This window comes from Etheostoma spectabile, chromosome 22, assembly GCF_008692095.1.
Source record: "Etheostoma spectabile isolate EspeVRDwgs_2016 chromosome 22, UIUC_Espe_1.0, whole genome shotgun sequence".
Classification (NCBI taxonomy): Eukaryota; Metazoa; Chordata; class Actinopteri; order Perciformes; family Percidae; genus Etheostoma; species Etheostoma spectabile.
In genome coordinates, this window is record NC_045754.1 from 16,017,601 (window position 1) to 16,036,733 (window position 19,133).

Here is a 19,133-nt window from a genome sequence, read left to right on the forward strand (position 1 = left end):
GAGAGAGAGAGAGAGAAAGAGAGAGAGGCAGAAACGTGTGAGATAAAGAGCAACAGTTCACTTCAGACATTGGTTAGAGAAGTGGTTGAATTCAGCCAAAAAAAAAAGTTATTTTCCAATTGAGATATTATATTCCCAGGTAGCTCTTGAGGCTGAGTACATTTACGTTTTGTAATGTATTTAAAAGAAAAAAATATGTAAAATAAGTATTTCAATTGCTCCAGCAGACCAAGGTTAATAGAATGTTTTACAAAACATGCATACAGAAATGACAATTAATTCTTTTCTTTTAGTTCATTTCAGCAAGGTTGGAAAATATGAACTGTGAGCCACCTTCAAAGCAAAACCAACTCTGAATGCCTTTCAGAGGCACAGAAGGCAGAAGTGAAAGTATAGCACTGCATGCACGGAGCAGGAGCCTCTTTTGTTGAGACAAAAGGAGCGCTTCCAGACTTTGTCAATAGATGGCACTCTTTACCTTGAGCAAGCCATCAGAGCTCATACTCCTGACTGCATCCCTTCAATCACATTCCCTTTTCAGCCGTCTCCTCCGTCTACATGCAATAAAACGCCATTGTCCGACACTTAGTAGTTTAGCACATTAAACAGATGCATAATAAACTACAAGTCAGGTTCCCTTTTCAGTTTGAATTGAAAATTTAGGATTTGCTTCTTTTCAACCCTCTTTTTTTGTTCTGTGTGTTTTGTGAGTCAATGTGTCTTCATAGCTCTTAAAATCTTTTCAATAAATTCAGAATTCATTGAAGTTAACATAAACTGTCAGCCATCGGTGGCCAAGGCTAGTGAATATTGAGAAGGTGTGTGTGCTGAATATGTAGAGGTGCATGCATTCCTGAATATGTGTATGTGTGTGTGTGTGTGTGTGTGTGTGTGGTGGTGTGTGTGTGTGTGTGTGTGTGTGGTTGTGTGGGTGTGTGTGTGTGTGTGGTGTTGTGTGTTTGTTGTTGTGTGTCTGTGGTGTGTGTCTGTGGTGTGTGTGTCTGTGTGTATTGAACATTACAGGCTGGACCTAGACTTGTGGATGGGATGTGTATTTGAGCGAAAGAAATAGAGAATATTTAGGGTATTGTTGTAGTGCTTTTAGGGCCACGCACCACACTGTGATGGAAGTGGCGGGACAGAGTAGGAGGGAAGCTAAAACCAATACCAGAAAGGAAGAAGAAACAGAGAAAAGAAAATCTACATTTAATAAAACTATGATTAATTTATGGCTTTGCAGCATCCAAACTGTTTAAACTAAAGCTAGGAAAATGAAGCGGCAACAGGAATTACTAATATTTAAGCTGCACAAACACTTTTAGTTGTGTGTATGTGAGAATGGGTGTGTGTGTGTGTGTGTGTGTGTGTGTGTGTGTGTGTGTGAGAGAGAGTGTGTGTCTGTGTGTGTGTGTGCATGCGCTCCCTACTGTGGCTATTTTACTGAATCTCAAGGTGAAACTTTGCTATGAATCTCAATAATCAATGTGAGCAGAGGTGTACAAACTTGAGATGGGGATCACATTCACATTCGAGGCATTAGTTTTGAGGTGACCTTCGTGACATCTCCCACCAGGGGAGACCACAGAGAGAGCAATTAGCTGCAAAGACTGACCGTTTACACAAACACCCCTATTTGCACCCAAACACACACAAGCAAAGGCACACACACAGCCTAAACACACACAAGAAATTAAGTGAAAAGACAGACAGCCTTCTCTATAACTTAACATTTCTACAAATGTGAAAGAAGCTAGACACACAAAAGTACAAAAGCAGCACACATACACAGAAGTTTACTTTAGAAAAATAAATAAAATGTGTGGAATATTTAGTTTAGTTTGATGAACAATTACAGCCAACTTTTTCCACATTTAACAAGGATCCGCAGAGGATTGTGGATTTCACAACAATCAATTCTTCTTAATAGCTGAAAGTAGAACAGTAGTTCATTTTCGGAGGCCTGGGGTCTTTTAAAACTGGCTTTATGAAGTTATGACATTAGTCCACAAGATCTTGGGTCTCTCCCTTTCTTGACCTTTTTATACTGGCTTGACAATTTAAAGTATGACATTAGTTTATAATCTAACTCTCTCTCGAGCTCTCCCTCTCATTGCCTTCATACGAGCTTCAAAGCCCATCATAGAGCATCGGCTTAATCATCACAGATCTGCGGTCAGATTACGCTGCTCTCACAGCTAACCTTTAACATGAGAGGGACGAAAACCTGGCTAACCCTGAATCAGTGGTTGGGGCACGGCTGGGCCCTGCCTTGCCCTCATAAAAGCTTCATAAGGCTTCATAGGGGCTTCCTTTGGCTTTGTTGGGGGATTCGTAGCGGGCTAAGGTGCTCCCAAGAGACGTCCCAAAGCCTCCCAAGACTCTCTCTCTCTTTCTGAAGTTTCATGGGCTTGCAACACTGCTTTTGGGTATAAGCCAAAAGGTGCAGGCGCACAGCCGCACACCGTCATGCACACAAATACACCACAAGAAAAAAGAAAAATTGTATGCACACAACCGTGAACACTCACACAGACAAAGAATAAAAAACACACACACACACACACACACACACACACACACGGAATCTAAAACTCACACACACAAACACCCCAACACATTCCCCTCTTGCTCTCTCCTCTCCGCTTTATTTACAATCCTCTGGCAGCGGTACAAGGGCCCGGGGCTATAACACACGGCACCTAATGCTCAAACTGCCAGGTAATCTCATGTCTGACATCCCCCTTTGATAGAAACTGATCAATAGACTCTTGTAAAGGAGTCATTTTCTCTGATGTTTTCTCTCTCTCTCTCTCTCTCTCTCTCTCTCTCTCTCTCTCTCTCTCTCTCTCGCTCTCTCTCTCTTTATTAGCCATACATTTATAATTCATATTTTAGCGGGGCTGAGTTTGCTCTGAGACAAAGGGGGAGGGGAGGGGGGGGGCTCTTTGTGTAATAAAGAACAATGGTGGTGAAATGATGGGGAGAAATGCCAGTGTTTGCTGCTGGTTCTGGTGAACAACAGTTTTGGGGATCGATAGAGTGTGAAATGGGATTATAGCTAGTAATAGAGGTGAATTGGAGGAGAGAGGCCTGTGCACGTGTGCGTCCGGGGATCCAGATTGGATAGCAGCACACACACATACATGCACACTTTTGCGCACACAAACATGCACACAATAATGATTTCATCATCTTTAGGCAGATGAACATCCGCAGCACAGAGGGGTGGTAATATCACATTTCTGTTTTTGTGGTAGTGTGGAAATATGGATATTGTGTTTTTGTTTATGCTGTAATTTCATTTGTTGTCACACAGCATCACATTTATTTCACATTACGGCCAACCTTACAACACATCTTATTTAAGATGTAAGATGAAACTATCAGCCATATTTGAATATTTTAAACATCCATCCCTGCTTGAATTTCACAGGTAAGTGCTAAAAAACAGACATTTAGAATAAAACCACATACAGTTTCCTATGAATCTGATTAGTAACACAGTCTTAGCCTAGTCTACCTTTCTATTTGTTGTCTCTACAAGTGTCTTAGAGTTTCAAAAAGCATGCCACAAATCAGTTCCCAATTTAGTTCAATTTACCCATATATACACTGTAAGTGCTACATCGCCTACATACATATATGTACTGAACACAAACTGGCATTCTCTTAGCACCATGTGTAGTTTTTTTAAGTGTTGTGTGATGTACTTAGAGACTCACTATTTTGTAAGAAACTAAATTTACTGAAGTGAGAAAATAAATGCTGTCAAAGAGTGACAGTAAATTTGACACATACAGTCATATGCCAGGTTTAAGAACTTTTTTCTCTTCTTTTTAATCACCCACTTCTTTCCCGTCTCTCCTGCCACAGTCTGATTAAATCCAGCTGCCTTCAGCCGCCTCAATCTCATCCATATGACACTTCCCCAACTCATCCTCCTATCCTCTGTTTCTTTCCGCCTTTGACATTCCCTCAATCTGGCCACAGAGAACTTTTAATATAATATCCATCACATAACTACTAATTATGTGTGTGCGCAGTTAACTGCAGGATTCATGTAACATGTTACCCATCTCACAGCACCAAACAACTTTACAAGTAAAAATGCTCTGATAGACCATAAAAAATGTCAATTCCATAATCATTTAAACATCAGCTGTAAAAATGATACTCTGTAATTTTATAGACCGACAAAAGAAGAGAGACACATAACAGGATTTCCATTTAAAAGAAAATAAACTAATGGCATAAAGTAATAGTCGGAAATATGTGGTTTTGATAGAAGTTTACTTTGGTCTACTCAGGTTTTTATTTTTTGTTTTTTTTACTTTTACAGTATACCTCTTTGTGTTTGTCCATATTGTTCCAACAATCTGCATTCTAACCTGTTCATTTTCACAATTCACTCCACCCAAGACCAGATCTACTGTTATCAAGCAACAATGAGAGCTCATCTTCACTCAAGGCAAGGTTTTTATATTGCAGAAAGAACCTCGACAAGGGCTTCATGTTAATAAAAAGGCCTTTTGTTCACGCCAGTAATTTCTCAAGCTGACTCCTCACCCAGTCTATTCAGACTACTGCTATATCCAGGTAAACAATGCCCCCTTTGTTGTAATAATGCATCTTTATTCTTCTTAAGTCATTACAATAGGCTCTACATTGCTGGATTGTGTTTGCTGAAGGTAAAAGCGGAATAATGTGTGGTTTTTGTGGCGCGTAGAGTTGAGGGAATGCGTTTTGATCACAGACAAAGGCCAAGCTACACAGCGTTGTCCTTCTGTCTCTATCTTGTTAATGAGCAGTGTTCACCGAGCAAGCCAGTCACTGTCTGCCACAGATAGACCTCAGATTCATCTCTCTGCGGACAATAGGTGGATGTGTGTGTATGTGTATTTGTACCTTGGAGAGCAAGTGTGTATGTGCTAATTAAAGCAGTGGGAGTTGGGAGAAATGGCTGTGTGTGTGTGTATATGTGTGTGTGTGTGTGTGTGTGTGTGTGTGTGTGTGAGGTGTTTGCCTGGCGTGGCCGTAGAGATGTGTACGTTAATTCTTAATGAGACATTTCTGTGCTCAGTGAGACCCAGACATCACCATTTCTCCACTGACACACTACTACAAAGGCCAGCATCAGGCTTGCACACACACACACACACAAACACACACACACACACACACACACACACACACACACACACACACACACACACACCAGATTATTACCATACTGCTAAAGCAGTGTGGTATTAAATCAAACCGTGTGTGCGTGCGTGCGTGCATGCGTGCAGCTAGCAACCGAATCACCACATTGCTGTACCACTGCTGAAATTTGAGCTAACTGAGCCAAACAGCCGCGTTGCTGGCTCAAAACAAAACGCAAGGCCACACTGAAAAGCTCCTCCAGCATCCTATATTCTTCTGATGGGCTTTGTTACCAAACAACAAAAGCAGGGAAACTAGTGCATCAAACAATAAAATGTGATACAACATACATTTTCACATGTCACATGTGGTTTCATTTAAAAAGAAAAAATGATATGGTATGGTTTACATATGTGTTTGATGGATAAATGAACAAATGAAAAGAGTATGATTTATTGAGTGATTGCTACCTGTCACTTGCAGCTGGCAGCGTAGCTCCTCCAGCTCTTGGCTCAACTGCCTGACGCGAGTGCTCAGACTCTGTTTCTCTCTGATGGCACTCCTGATCTTCTCCTCCTCCTTCAGTAACTCTATCTGAAGTCTTTGCACCTCTCCTCTCTGTGCATCCACCTCGCTGCTCCTTCTCGCTGCCTCTTGTCTGGCCTCCTTCAGCTCCTCCTCTGACTGCCTGTGAAGTGCCACATGTACCTGCAGCAGAAGTAAGGGCCAAGAGGAATAGTGAATGAGTGACTGTGTGTTCATGCACGGATCAAGCATCGTGCTAGAGTGTGTCAAGAATGCACTTCATACTTTGCATACAAAACATTTACTTTTATCCATGGAAAACCTTGACTGAAACTATGAAATAAAAAAATCATATTTGTCTTGGTCACACAGCTAGAAAAACAAAGGCGTGGGTATTTGGTAGCTCGTCTCAAATGCAAATTTCAAAACCTTGTCCGAGCTGTTTGGCATAGGCAAATCAGTTGTTCTAAGGGGTTTGGAAGTCATACAGTAGCCAACTCTACTTTAGTGCAAAGTTATTTGAAAGTAATTTACAACATTTATAGATGGATTTATGTTCACATATTAAATGTTGTATGATATGTAGACACGTGTGCCTGAGTTTACACAGATAAAAAGCTACATTGGCAAATAAAATACATTAGGTCAGCCGCCATTGGCTGGTTGCTGAAATAAGCCTACGTCATTACTACTACACACTTGACAACTTTACTGCTAATTTCTTCTCTGCTCCATTATCCAACACATGTCTGCTCTGAGTGCATGCACTGTCACTCTCTGTCTCGCTGGGCTATTTGTTAAAGGACATATATACATATGTCTTTGTAGGACACAGACTCATTATGTCATATTCCACAGGGAGTTGGCTGGATAATTGGACAAGACCTGACTGCATGAAGAGAATATACTACAGTTGCTTGTGTGTGTGTGTGAGTGTGTGTGTGTGTGTATGTATAGGGATAAACGTGTGTGCATATGATCTTGGTAAGCATGACATCACTTATCTATTGCTTGTATGTGCCAGAGGAAGCACAAAATGATGTGTAAAATCAAATGTTCCCACTTGCACCTACAGATAAGACCACACACACTGTGACTATGATTGCCAGCAATGTTGGCACTCTGCCAGGCGACAGTCAACACTGAGTAATTTAAATATTTAGTGTCCCATTGAGCTCTTAATTGGAGTCAATTTCACCAGCCTTGGCACATTTGGTGCTTTAATTAATGGCGAGGCAATTTGTTTATGCCAGGCAAGCACAGGACAATCACTTGGGTGGTGGGTGTGTGGTGCCACTGGAGGTGGGTTGGGTACTCCTCTTTGGAAATCTCCAGCTCATGTTCTTAGCCTTACATGCATGCATAGGCAACATTTTAGGACAGCGGATGAGGCATCTTTATTGAAAAGTAGATAGGTAAAAGGGGTCAAAATAACAAAGCTATCTCTAAATTAGAGGACAGGCAGATACACATTACTTTAATACCTTTTGGTTGTCAGCCAGCTCAAGCTCTAAGCGTGTAACTTCCTTTTTCAGACGTATGACTTCCTGTTCCAGCTGGCCGCAATTGCTCACGTGTGTATGGTGGGATGCAAGAAGACGTTGCTTCAGACCCATTTTTTCCTGGGCTCTATAGGGAACAGAGCAAAGAGTGACTGACTTGTATGAACTGCTGTGTAAAGAATGCAGAGTACCAATGAACACGGCGAACGAACAAAATGTCTACAAGAAAAAATTAAACCTGATAACAGATTAGCTAAATTAAAAGAAAATGATTTTACTAGATTATGTAAAATATTCCATGTGACATATAGTGTCCTACTGAGGGCCACTTGGCAAGTAGCCTGTAAAGAGAATGAGAGAGGGGGGGGAGGCAGATGGGAAGGGTATGAGAGGAGAGACAAGGACAGGAACCGGGATCAGCAGAGGAGAATGAGAGTTTTATAGACTCAGTTATTACTGTCTCTCCAGCTCTGACTTCATCTGAAGGATAGCCTTTTCACACTCCGCAACGCGCTCAACCTGCTCTGTGCAGTGCTGAAACACACACACACACACACACACACACACACACACACACACACACACACACACACACACACACACACACACACACACACACACGAATGGAAGTGCTGTAATGTAGCTTCATTTAATGTCAATGCAAATTTGAAACTAACATGTACATATGTCTAACTTAGTATTCATATGTACCTGAATACAGAGATTTATTGGAAAACACATTTAATCTCCCAATTGTTTGCCTGAGTGCACAATATATTCTAGTGGTTTAGTGCGATGATAATTTTCACATCTGTAATGTGTAACCTTAATGTGTAGAACGTTTACAATGTATGACCTTACCTTCTGTAGCTGCTGTTTGTGTCTTAGCAGGCTGATGTACTCCTCGTCAGAATGAGAATGACTCTGTTGAAACAGCCGTAGGTCATGCTCCAACATCAGTTTCTATGAGAAGAGAGAGCAAGTGTAATCAGTAGAGAGAAAGAAGAAAAAAAAGTTATGTCAAAGAACTAACATATTTAACTTGCTTTTTGGTAGGCTTTATTCTTTATCAAGATCCCCGTTAGCTTCCATAAAATGGTCCCTATTCTTTATACTTAAAAATAAGCCAAATGTAAGAATTAGAAAAAACTGTCTCACAACAAAAAAAACTGCGAAACAACTGGGTGATTTTACTCAATCAAACACTGAAAATGTGACCAACAAAATGCAAACAAGTGATCTAAAAAAGAAACAACAATGACTCTCATAACAGCAAAGACAGAAAAGGGTGCATTTGTAACAAATTGCAATTCAACAGACTATATGCATTTTGGTTTGCTATTAAATGACACTCATTTGTGAACTGATGTGTTGCATCGCAGAGCACAGAGACACATGGCCTTGATGTTCTATGCACAATTGACAAACTCCAACACAGCTGGCATAACATTAACATTAATGTAGTGTGAGAAACTACAGTAGGCAACAGGTACCTGAAGATGTTAGGAATGTTCTTGTAATTGCAAAGGAATATCTCGTGTGGGGGGGGCTTGTCGCTCATTGTGTTTTCTAAATGTATCACTAACCTCAATCTCAGTCTATTAACTGCTGCCCTTTACATAGATAAAGTATGTAACCAATTCAAAAGTAGACATCTTTGTAGGAAAGGAGAGAAATTCAACTTGTCTTATGCTATTCATCTTTACGTAATAGTGAAATATTCCCTGGTCAGAATACAAATGAATAGAGATAGCATTAAGATACTATACTGTGCGAGTAATTGCTCTTTTTCCATCTGTACTTAAACATGAAATTCTTTAACTTGTACATTGGTTTACTATACTTTTTTTTCCAATTTAGATTTTCCTTGTAAACAGGGAATGAAGACATTAGTGAGTTTAGGGTTAGTTGAGCCCAACAGTGGCACAAGGTAGAGAATTAGCCAAATGTGAAGCTCCATAAGAACTCCTAACCTTTTGATAGGCGCCTCACAATCAAAGTCATTAGCCAGTGTAATAAAGGGCCTCAGATACAGCCATTCTTCAACAGCCTAACTCTTTTATAACCAACAGATTAAAGTTGATTGGATTAAAATGACATTCTGCCCGTCTGACCTTGGCGGCAGCAGTTAAGTTCAACCAAATTAAATTTCTCCGTAATAAAGATGATTCATTTGTTGCCTGACGTAGTAAATATAAAACAGAAAGAAACAGGAGATAAGATTAAGTGACACACGCCAGCGCATGCATGCACACTTGTACACAGGCATACACATTAGTGCAAAGAAAAATGCAGACAAAGGCCCATGTGTGCCCTCACACATGATTGATGGAGCTCCCATCACCTGGAAGCACAGGCAAGAACACAGAGACACAAATGTGACTTAACCTGAACACTGGTTCACACAATCCAAATCCTCTCATTGGGCACTTTGGTGAGGTCCCATGAAAACTCCATCCTTAAAAAAATACTGTATGTGCAACCACAATGAAGGCTGAAACTATATTTGTGTCTTATTTGTAAATGAAAGACTGGTCTGCTCCGTTTCCACTGATTACATTGTTACATTATTAGACGCAATGAAAATCACAGTTTTCCGTTGTTTTAAATGCTGTAGTAAAAGAAATATTCCAAAATCATGAGTGGCAAAAGAACTCTTGTGAACTAGAATTACCGCCTTGTGGTAGTATGCCTCCGCCAAACAGTCAAGTTGCAGTTTACATCCATTTCTGTCCAGACTCATACAATGTATTAACGACTTTGAAGTTTTTGAGGTACTTGGCAAAAATGGAAGTTAGCACTATATTGACATGTATAATTCCAGGACTGACGACCCAAAAACATAATGCCGCAGGCCAAGACTGTCGTTGACACGGAGGCATAAAAAAGGATAAGACCGATACAAACATATCTCCACAAACTGAGTCCTGTATGTGTCTGGATTTTTTAGGTCTATGTTGTTGTTCTGTCTACATGCTACCGTAATGTGAACGTGTGCATCCTGACCTGCTGTTTGAGTGTATCCGCCTGCTCCTGCAGGCATCCTAGCAGGCCTTGAAGATGGTCTGCTTTTTGTTGACTTTCCCTCAGTAGATACTGATTGGCCTGGAGCTCATCCGTCAACTGGTCAAGAGCCTCCTGTGAGTCCTCCCACTGGCCAACCTTCTCCTTGTACCGCTGCTCCATCTCAGCTAGCTCTTCCATCACCGAATGAGTTGCCAATTGGGACTCTCTTTGCTGCCAATTAAACATAAAGAATGAGCCAATGGGAGAAATATCTTCATAGACACAGAGATTGCTAAATATAATAATGGTATTTTACTGTATTACTGTACACTATGATCTACCTGTTCCTGTGAATACTTTAGTTCCTCTTCCAAAAGCTCCACCTGCCCTTGCACCCTATGGACCTTCTCTATTGCTGCTGTGTACTTTTGTCTAAAAATGGCTACTGTTTCTTTCTGCTGCTGGGCTTGTAAACTGGCATCATTCAGCTCCTCTGTGGCTCCTTTCAGCTGCTGATGAAGAAGTTCCATCTCAACCTCCTGTTTCTTTAGCTTCTCTTCAAATGTCTCGACCTGAAAGCAAACACAGTGAAATGAAGCACAAATATTGATGGGACTAAAGCACTGCTCTTTATTTAAGCGGAACAACTGTAGCCTGAAGGCTCAGTACAGTGACCAAAACACTGTTACATTTAAAAGGAGAGTAGTATTTTGACTATGTTCATGTATAGGTGGTCTTGAGAAAATTTACAGAACAGCTGCCAAGTGTGGAGAGTTACTGATCAAATGTGTTGAAAGCAGTAGGGCACCTTTATGTCTGCACAAATAAAGAGGAATAAATAAACTTCTAATAATGCTACAAAACCAAAGCGGATACTTCATCATGGCTAAATGGGCCTGTAAATTAGAAAAAAAGACACATATTCTAGTTTATAGAACATGGTGCAATGTAATGTTCTGCTATACAGTCACCTCGCTCATAATGAAAGGGGAACCCAGGAAGTGAAACCAGGCTTAATCCCGGTGTTACACAAGGAATCCTACCGTAGCTCACCTTTCAAGGGAAGAGGTTGAGAAAGTTAAACCCGCTCTAACACTCATCTTGAGTTCATCCACGTTAATCCTGCTGTAATCTGGATCAGAACATGAGGGTTTATGACTAATGACAGCCAACTAGTTAGATTTCAGTGGTTCACCTCAGCTTGGTTTAACCAGGGATTAGCTGGGCCCATCTAGGACTAACACTGGGTGGATGGCAGCATGACCGGGCAGAAAACTTGCTAATGCAAAGGAAAGAGACACAAACTAAAGGAACTTTTATTCTCTACTTTAGAGTCAAAAAGATGTTGTGTTGTATGTGTGTGTGTGTGTGTGTGTGTGTGTGTGTGTGTGTGTGTGTGTGTACTGTTTAAAACCATTGACACAGCCCATGTACACTTAACTTTATTCAGAGTGTGATGCTGAATGTTTTACCATAGGAAACTGTTTAAAAGTCACACTATGAAACACACACACACACACACACACAATCACACTATATAAAGTGAGGTGTCATATGACAACTTTATCTGTTATAGCTGTGTATGTTTCTTGCTCTCTGTCATAGCATTTCTTTCCCTTTAATGTATCCACTACCCTACAGTCTAAACAGTAATGGTGGATTCAGCATTTCAGTCTGTTGCTGGATGAAAGGCCTTATAACAAGGCTTAATGGGAACGCCATGGCTTTCTTGTGACCATAATCAGGAGCTTGTGCTTTGTGGAAACAAACCACCCTCATTAAATGTGATCCTTCATTTGGACGGCCATTTGAGTATTCATGGCTGGCACATGACTACCCAAGATGACCCTCGGCTGATAATAACTTTGTTCTCCTTTTCTTCTTCCTTTTTTTTGGTTGAATCTCTCAGTCTGTCTTTCCCTCTCTTTGTTCATGTTTGGGTCCAATTGGATGTGAGAGGTTGACAAACAGAGGGGTCATCTTGTCTTGTTTGGTAATTCGGATGATGTAGATGTGGATGTATGCAAGTTGACTGCAAAATAAAGCTTGTCTGCTGTAAACGGGTCAGTTTGTTGTTCTTGGAAAAAGACTTTGACTACTTGATTGTCTACTGTGATTTAGATCACTCGCACATAATTGCATCTGATTTTTCTTTTTAATGTTGTTTACTGGATTAACACCATACACAGATTGCCTTTTTTTTGCTATTGGTTCATGGCTCAACTGACTGACAACTGAACAAACAAACGACTTTCCTTCTCTATGGCTATGTGCTGCTGCTAACTTAAACTGTCCTTGGACCGTCGATCCTTCAGCCTGCTCGGTATTTGGCTGAGCTCAGAGTTGTTCTGCTTCAATCGGCTGTGAAGCAGAACACTCTGGCTCCAGCGTTCCGCATCAATCTTGTGAGCCTGTTTCACAGCTTCCAGGTCAGAGTTTAACTGATCTATAGATCCCCCTGAAGGAGAGGAGGAAATGAGCAAAGGTGAAAAGAAGAAAAGAGACTTCTTCCTTACCTGTTGCTGACCAATATGGAGCTGATCATGTAGCTGCTGCTGTGCTCTCTCCTTCTGGTCTAAAAGGCGCTCGATATCTATGACCTTTTTGCCTAACTGACAAGACTCTTCCTGTTGTCTTCTGACCTTGTATTTCAAGTGTCTAACCTCAGCCTCCAATGCTGCCACCTGAGCAAGAAGATTGAAAAAGATAGAAAAGGATGGGAATGGAGTAAGTTTATGGAGGTATACAAAGCACACACAGACAGACAGAAAAGACAGTGAGGGGGCGGTAAGTAGCCTAAAAGTGAGGGAATCTGGCTTGAGTCAGAGAGCATCCCAGTTTAGTCTCAGCACCAGTAGGGAAAATGTAGTCATGGCAGACATGAATGAGTAATGATTCCCCTTTCCTTAGCTCCGACTTTCGAGGAGCCTTTGAGCAAGGTGCTACTTTTTCCACTGTTCTAATGGAGCTGCTCAGTAGAAAACTGTTGCTGGTTTGGGCACTTCCCTTGAGTGGTTGTGTGCAACTCTGTGGGTGTGAAACAGTTCAATGTTGGAAAAAATAAAAACACAGGGGTGCTCACTCAACCTAGCCTCAGCGTATGAAAGGAAAAAACAAAAACGACAGGTTTGAAACCGCTGTATTACTACCTACAATTGATTATAAGCCTTGAGACAAATTTAAAACCCCTAAAAATGGTAACAAATCTGAAAAATCCTATTCTCTCTTGGAATACAGTCGGAAAATGCTAAATTAGCAAATAGACAGGCATGTTTGCTTATGAATTGTACTGTAAGCTAAATCTGCCAAAATAACAATATTGTAACCTGAATATGTACTCAATAATCAGAGAACAGTTAGAGAAATACAGTCGGAAAAGCCCCAAAAAGAAGATGAACCAATATAAATGGTAAAAAAAAGGACAGGAAAGAAAAGTGCAAATCAACATGCAGACACAAACATGCTGCCACACCTGTTCCTGTTTCCTTTGATGCTTTTGTTCAGCGGCCTTCATTTCAGCTCTTAACTGCAGAATTAACTCATCTCTGCCTCGAACCTGAACGCACAGAATATACATATTTTATATATGTACAGTATACATACTTATATTATGTATATATATATATATATATATATATATATATATAAACTTATCATGCATACACATATATATACGCATACATATATACACATAAAAATATATATACACATAACAATACATACATATTTAGAATATATATATATATATACATACATACACAGTATATACACATACATATATGAGAGAGAGAGAGAGAGAGAGAGAGAGAGAGAGAGAGAGAGACAGAGAGAGCGAGAGGGAGAGAAAGATGGACCTCCAGGTGCGAGGTGTGGAGTTTCTCATGGCTCAGAGCCAAGTCAGCCTCCAGTCTCCCTTTGGTCTGGTTGAGGTGGACAGACTCTCTGCTCTGGTCCTTCATCTTGGCTCTAAGCTCATCCCTCTCCTCGCTCAGTTTCTCCAAAGCTTTCTCTCTTCGGAGCAACTGGGAAGTATGCAATCAAATTGAGCCACTTCAGTTAGTGCTACAATCCTACAGTAATTTACAAAACCCACAAAAAAAGATTTAAACTTACTTTAAATAACACCCTTAAATGCTAAAGTAATACAATAATGTTAATTCTAAGATCACATAACCCACTCAACGTTACCTAATGTGCAATAGATAAAAATCGTAATTTAATTTATTCTAAATTTTAATTCCAACATCAAATAAAAAAATTACAGTGCAGTACATTTATTTGATAGTGGAATTAACAAAGCAATGTTCTTTAAACACAGTTAACATTAATATGAATCATGAGCATTAACATTTCTTTCAATTTGGTGAATAATGAAGCTGTTGTTCTTGCCTCTTTCTGACATTCAGAGTGCTGCTTCTTACTCTCTGTAAGCTCCGTCACAAGCGTGCACATCTTATTTTCCCTCTTCTGAATCTGGAAAACAAAAACACATTTCTCATAGTTTGAGATTGTTGGACAATGTTTGTTTTTTTATTGCAAAACTCAGGTGCTCTTTTTGATGATACTCTGACACAATGTAAAGGATCATATCTATTTGAATCATGGCAACACAAACCCTATCTCAGGAAGCAGGGGAACTTAGGTCATTGGTTACAAAACTTGAGATAACATATTCCAGTCTTGTTTTCTTATTTGTGTTAAGGTAGCGGTGGTGGTGGGTGGATTGGCGCTACATACAGAGAAATAGTTATTTATACTTCTCCTGAGTTTACAGTATGTCTGACGATTGCTTGTGTTTGTCTGTTTCCTTAGCGACCTTCCCTAATTACCCACCTCAGTTCTATGCCAAGTGTGTGTGTGTGTGTGTGTGTGTGTGTGTGTGTTTTGTGTGGTGGTGTACTTTTTGTGTGTGTGATGCCTCAAAACGTTGTTGGAAAATTTTTAGACATTTAGTTTTTTCATCTCTTCTGTCTGTGTTTAGCAAGTCTGCATTTTTTCATGGTTTTGGTCAGCCTAAATGCTAGATGTCAAGATGCTAAGGCTTTCCTTTAGGCATGATAGATAGATAGATAGATAGATAGATATTTATGATCCCAAAAAATGGGAAATTACATTGTTACAGCAGCACACAAAATATACATACATACAATTACTGAAATAATTATAATTATATAACAAAATATAAGAATAAAAATATAAGAATGTAAACAAATTTTAAGAATACAGATGGGAAAAAACAAAACAAAATGTCAGCTTTTGTAATATGACCCAGTCGTGCCGGTTGCCCTTATTGTAGATTTGTGTCTCAGAGTCTCATCTACCCCCAGTGACGTGTTGAAGATTTATTGTCTGAGGTAGGAATGATTTCCTGTAGCGGTCCGTGCGGCATTTAAACTGTCGGAGCCTCTTTGAGAAGCTGCTCCTCTGTTGGACCAGTGTGGGTGGAGAGGGTGGTCAGGGTTATCCATGAATAAACATTTGTTCGCGCCCTCCTCTCCACCACAGCTTCAATGTGTCCTGTTTGCAGCCGATCACGGAGCCAGCCTTCCTGATCAGTTTTGTTCAGTCTGTTTGTATCGCTGGCTATCACTGTATCACACCCACACACCACACCACACACCGTCACTCACTCACTCACTCACTCACTCACTCACTCACTCACTCACTCACTCACTCACTAATGCCAAACTGAGTCAAATGCTTACTCCCTCTTTCTCCATCCCTCCCCACCTCCTGTGCGTCCTGCAAGATCCAGGGATTGTTTTGACCAGAGTTGAGGGCTCGTTTGTAACTGTCCTGGGGGATTGATGGAGTTAACTTGGCTCTTTGACCTCCCACCCCTGGCTGTCAGAGACCAGGCTCGCTAAACCCACTAAACCTGAGCTACGGCAAAACACTGCACACACACTGCCATGCAAGAAGCAGCTAAATCACAAATGAGTGCTCGTGTAAACATGCCCTGGACAGGATTAATATAAGAGGTTGTGTTTTGCATTGAATGGACACATTTGCGCACACACAAAAATAAATGACCAAAACATTCATTCAATGGTACAAATAAAAGTCATTCCACTTACCCATAGCAAGCACAACACTAACATTATGCCCATTTTTAAATCTTAGCTTGATGTATCTTGAGAGAGAGAGAGTGTGTGTGTGTGTGTGTGTGTGTGTGTGTGTGTGTGTGTGCGTTTGTGAATTCCCAATGTGAGTGTGCGATAGGCAAAATGGATGTTGATAAACACCGGAGGATGTCGTGTCAAAACAGACAACTTGTCAAAACGACACTCTAACTAGGTCAATCACAAAGTTTAAGTAGAAACTTTGGAGTGGAGCTTTGGTTTATGCATATCTCTACGTGGATGTCTATGCGTGTCTGATAAGCTTCTGAACGAATCTGCAGGAGGGGACCTCCAATATCGAAGGTATTTTTAAATCAATGAGCTCTTAAGTGTATCTCAGTCTCAATGTGTTCACACATACGCACGCACACAACACTCAGCGCAGACAGAATCCCTACTGACAGGCAATGACAAGATAAAGAGAGGGAGAAATAAAGGGGGAGAGGACGACAGGAGGGGGAGAAATAATATTTGAACAGTTGGGGTTGGGGGGTAGTGATGGGTGGGTGGGGGGCTTGAAAGGGAGAAATGGCAAGGCAAGATAAGAAATGAGCAATAAGAGAGATGAAGAGAGAAAGCAGGGAGAGTAAAAAAAACAAAACAACTAAGTAAGCTATTCGGATGGTTGTGAAGCGTTGTGAGCGGGACCAATGTTAGTCCAAGTCCAACCTTAAAGGCTTGAACAACCTTCCACAACACTGCTTGTTCGTTTCTCTCTGTCTCCTTTCAGTCTTGATTGCTTTCTCTCTCCCATTTAAAAAAGTTTACAATGTGAATGATCATGTCCAGCACGCTTTATAGAACAACTATGAGTGCATATACTTTATGTCCCAGTGGGGATGCTGGGGACACAATGTGCTGGAGTGTTAACAATAAATAAAATGATTGGCCATCACACATGGAACTAACTTTCACAGAACGTGTTGTCATGCCGCGTCTTATAAGATATACACAGAATTGAAAATGAGCAACACAACAAGTTCTCACGCTGGAGCAAAATGGAACAAAAATGCTTTTTGTGTTTGTTTTTTTCCTTCTCTTATACTTTGAATAGTTGCCATGCGTATTTGAGTCATTGATCAGCTCCTTAACATTCACATGACAATGCCCCCCCCCCCCCCCCCCCCCCACCCAAACAAATCTAAGATGCAATGGCCAAATGCGGCGATAACTGTCCCAAATCTCATTGCCACGGCCCAACTGAAAACCCTACCCATTTGATCAAAAGGTATCTCCCATCATCCCTTATCTCAACATTCCTTCCCGCCCACATCCTACAACCTCTCTCCCTTTTTCCACATTTCTCACACTAAGTCCATCCGTCTGCCTTGCTCGTCTGCCCCCGCCCCTTCTCCCTCCTATGTGCATTTATGACCGTAACATTTAACAGAGAAGCCTCCCGAAAAACGTGCAGGCAACTTCAGGTTCTGAGAAGATGAAGCAGATCATCTCTGAGACAAAGCCTCTTGTCATGTTAATGGATTCACTACTTCCAAGTTCCTCAGTGGGGGAGTTTGGAACACTTTCACCACATGTTAAGACTACAGCAACATGTGGCCATTTGCATGACAGTGCTGTGTGTGAGTTAGTGAGGTGGAGAGAACTACAAATAGGGATGGAGAACAAGTGGAAAGGGATACAGATACATAAAAGATAAAGGGATTAAAAATGACACTAAGGAGGATTTTGGGATGAAAATAGTTTTACGCAAAAAAAATGCTTTTATTTAGTGAATTTCCCCATGCCACTTTTGTTGTTTTTCTTGTTTGTCTAAATCAGTGTTAAATGATAACAGTTAAAAACAACAAAACAGAAACATATTTGCAGTTGACCGCAAGGAAGAGACAGTTGATACCAAAAATCAAAAATACATATTTTTCCTCTTCCCTCTTCACTGTAGTGCTATTTATCAATCTAGATCTGTTTTGGTGTGAGTTGCCCAGTGTTAGGATACATCAGCCTTAGAGATGTTTGTCTTCTCTCCAATATAATGGAACTAGATGGCACTCAGCTTGTTGGGCTCAAAGCGCCAACAAAATCATTTGAAATACTCAACAGCAAATTAGGACCCGGTTACTCAAAATTCCAGTTACTTTTTTGCGAGCAGTTTCATGTAGGAATTATTTTCTTTCTACCAAACTTCACCCGCCAACCATGTTACTGCACAGAAGGAAGCTTACTCTACTTCTTGGTGGATTAAACACCACAGGCCGAGTGCCTTCTAGTTCTATTTTATTGAGAGAAGGCAGACGTCTCCAACACTGGGCACCTTGCACCAAAACAATCTAGATTAATCAATAGCACTACAGGTAAGAGGAACATGTATTTTTGTTCTTGGGGTGAGTTGTGCCTTTAAGTCAGACCTGTCCTCCCAATTCTCTACTACATGTCCTATTCTACACCCCAATTCAGTGAGAAAAAAAAAGTGGGTGTGCGACTTATTCTTTAGATAGAAGGCAAACTGCTTTCCTATTCTTCTGAGCAAAGAAGCCTAACTGAGAATGGAGAGAGTAAGAAGGAGAGTGAATCAGCAGAATACATTTACGATGAAGGAGAGCGTGTTGACAGTATTTGTTCAGCTGTGCTAATGTTAGGACATTTAGCGCTGCAGAGGAAAAATACTTAATACTTAATACAAAAGTTCTCTCAGTTTCACTTACAGTATATTCAAGTGGTAGCAAGAACACTCTATTTTTAATACACCTACCACTGTCCATGAATGAATGCAAAGCTTATTGTGTGTGTGTGTGTGTGAGTGAGTGAGTGAGGAGTGAGTGAGTGAGTGAGTGAGTGTGTGAGGAGAGCAAGAGAGCGAAATAGATAGAGAAAAAAC

The 19,133-nt window shown here is 40.7% G+C and overlaps 1 protein-coding gene across 1 annotated transcript in view; it reads right to left on the reverse strand.

Moving 5' to 3' along the window:
• Window positions 1–19,133, reverse strand: part of LOC116672368 (trichohyalin) — a 104,091-nt gene that overhangs the window by 31,499 nt on the left and 53,459 nt on the right. Inside the window, exons 10-19 of the mRNA XM_032504179.1 lie at window positions 14,568–14,651; window positions 14,033–14,200; window positions 13,651–13,734; window positions 12,695–12,862; window positions 10,520–10,750; window positions 10,179–10,409; window positions 8,034–8,135; window positions 7,630–7,706; window positions 7,155–7,299; window positions 5,616–5,853 (exon numbers count right to left, since the gene is read on the reverse strand). Coding sequence (XP_032360070.1) covers window positions 5,616–5,853; window positions 7,155–7,299; window positions 7,630–7,706; window positions 8,034–8,135; window positions 10,179–10,409; window positions 10,520–10,750; window positions 12,695–12,862; window positions 13,651–13,734; window positions 14,033–14,200; window positions 14,568–14,651 — 1,528 coding nt within the window. The remainder of the gene's footprint in view (window positions 1–5,615; window positions 5,854–7,154; window positions 7,300–7,629; window positions 7,707–8,033; window positions 8,136–10,178; window positions 10,410–10,519; window positions 10,751–12,694; window positions 12,863–13,650; window positions 13,735–14,032; window positions 14,201–14,567; window positions 14,652–19,133) is intronic.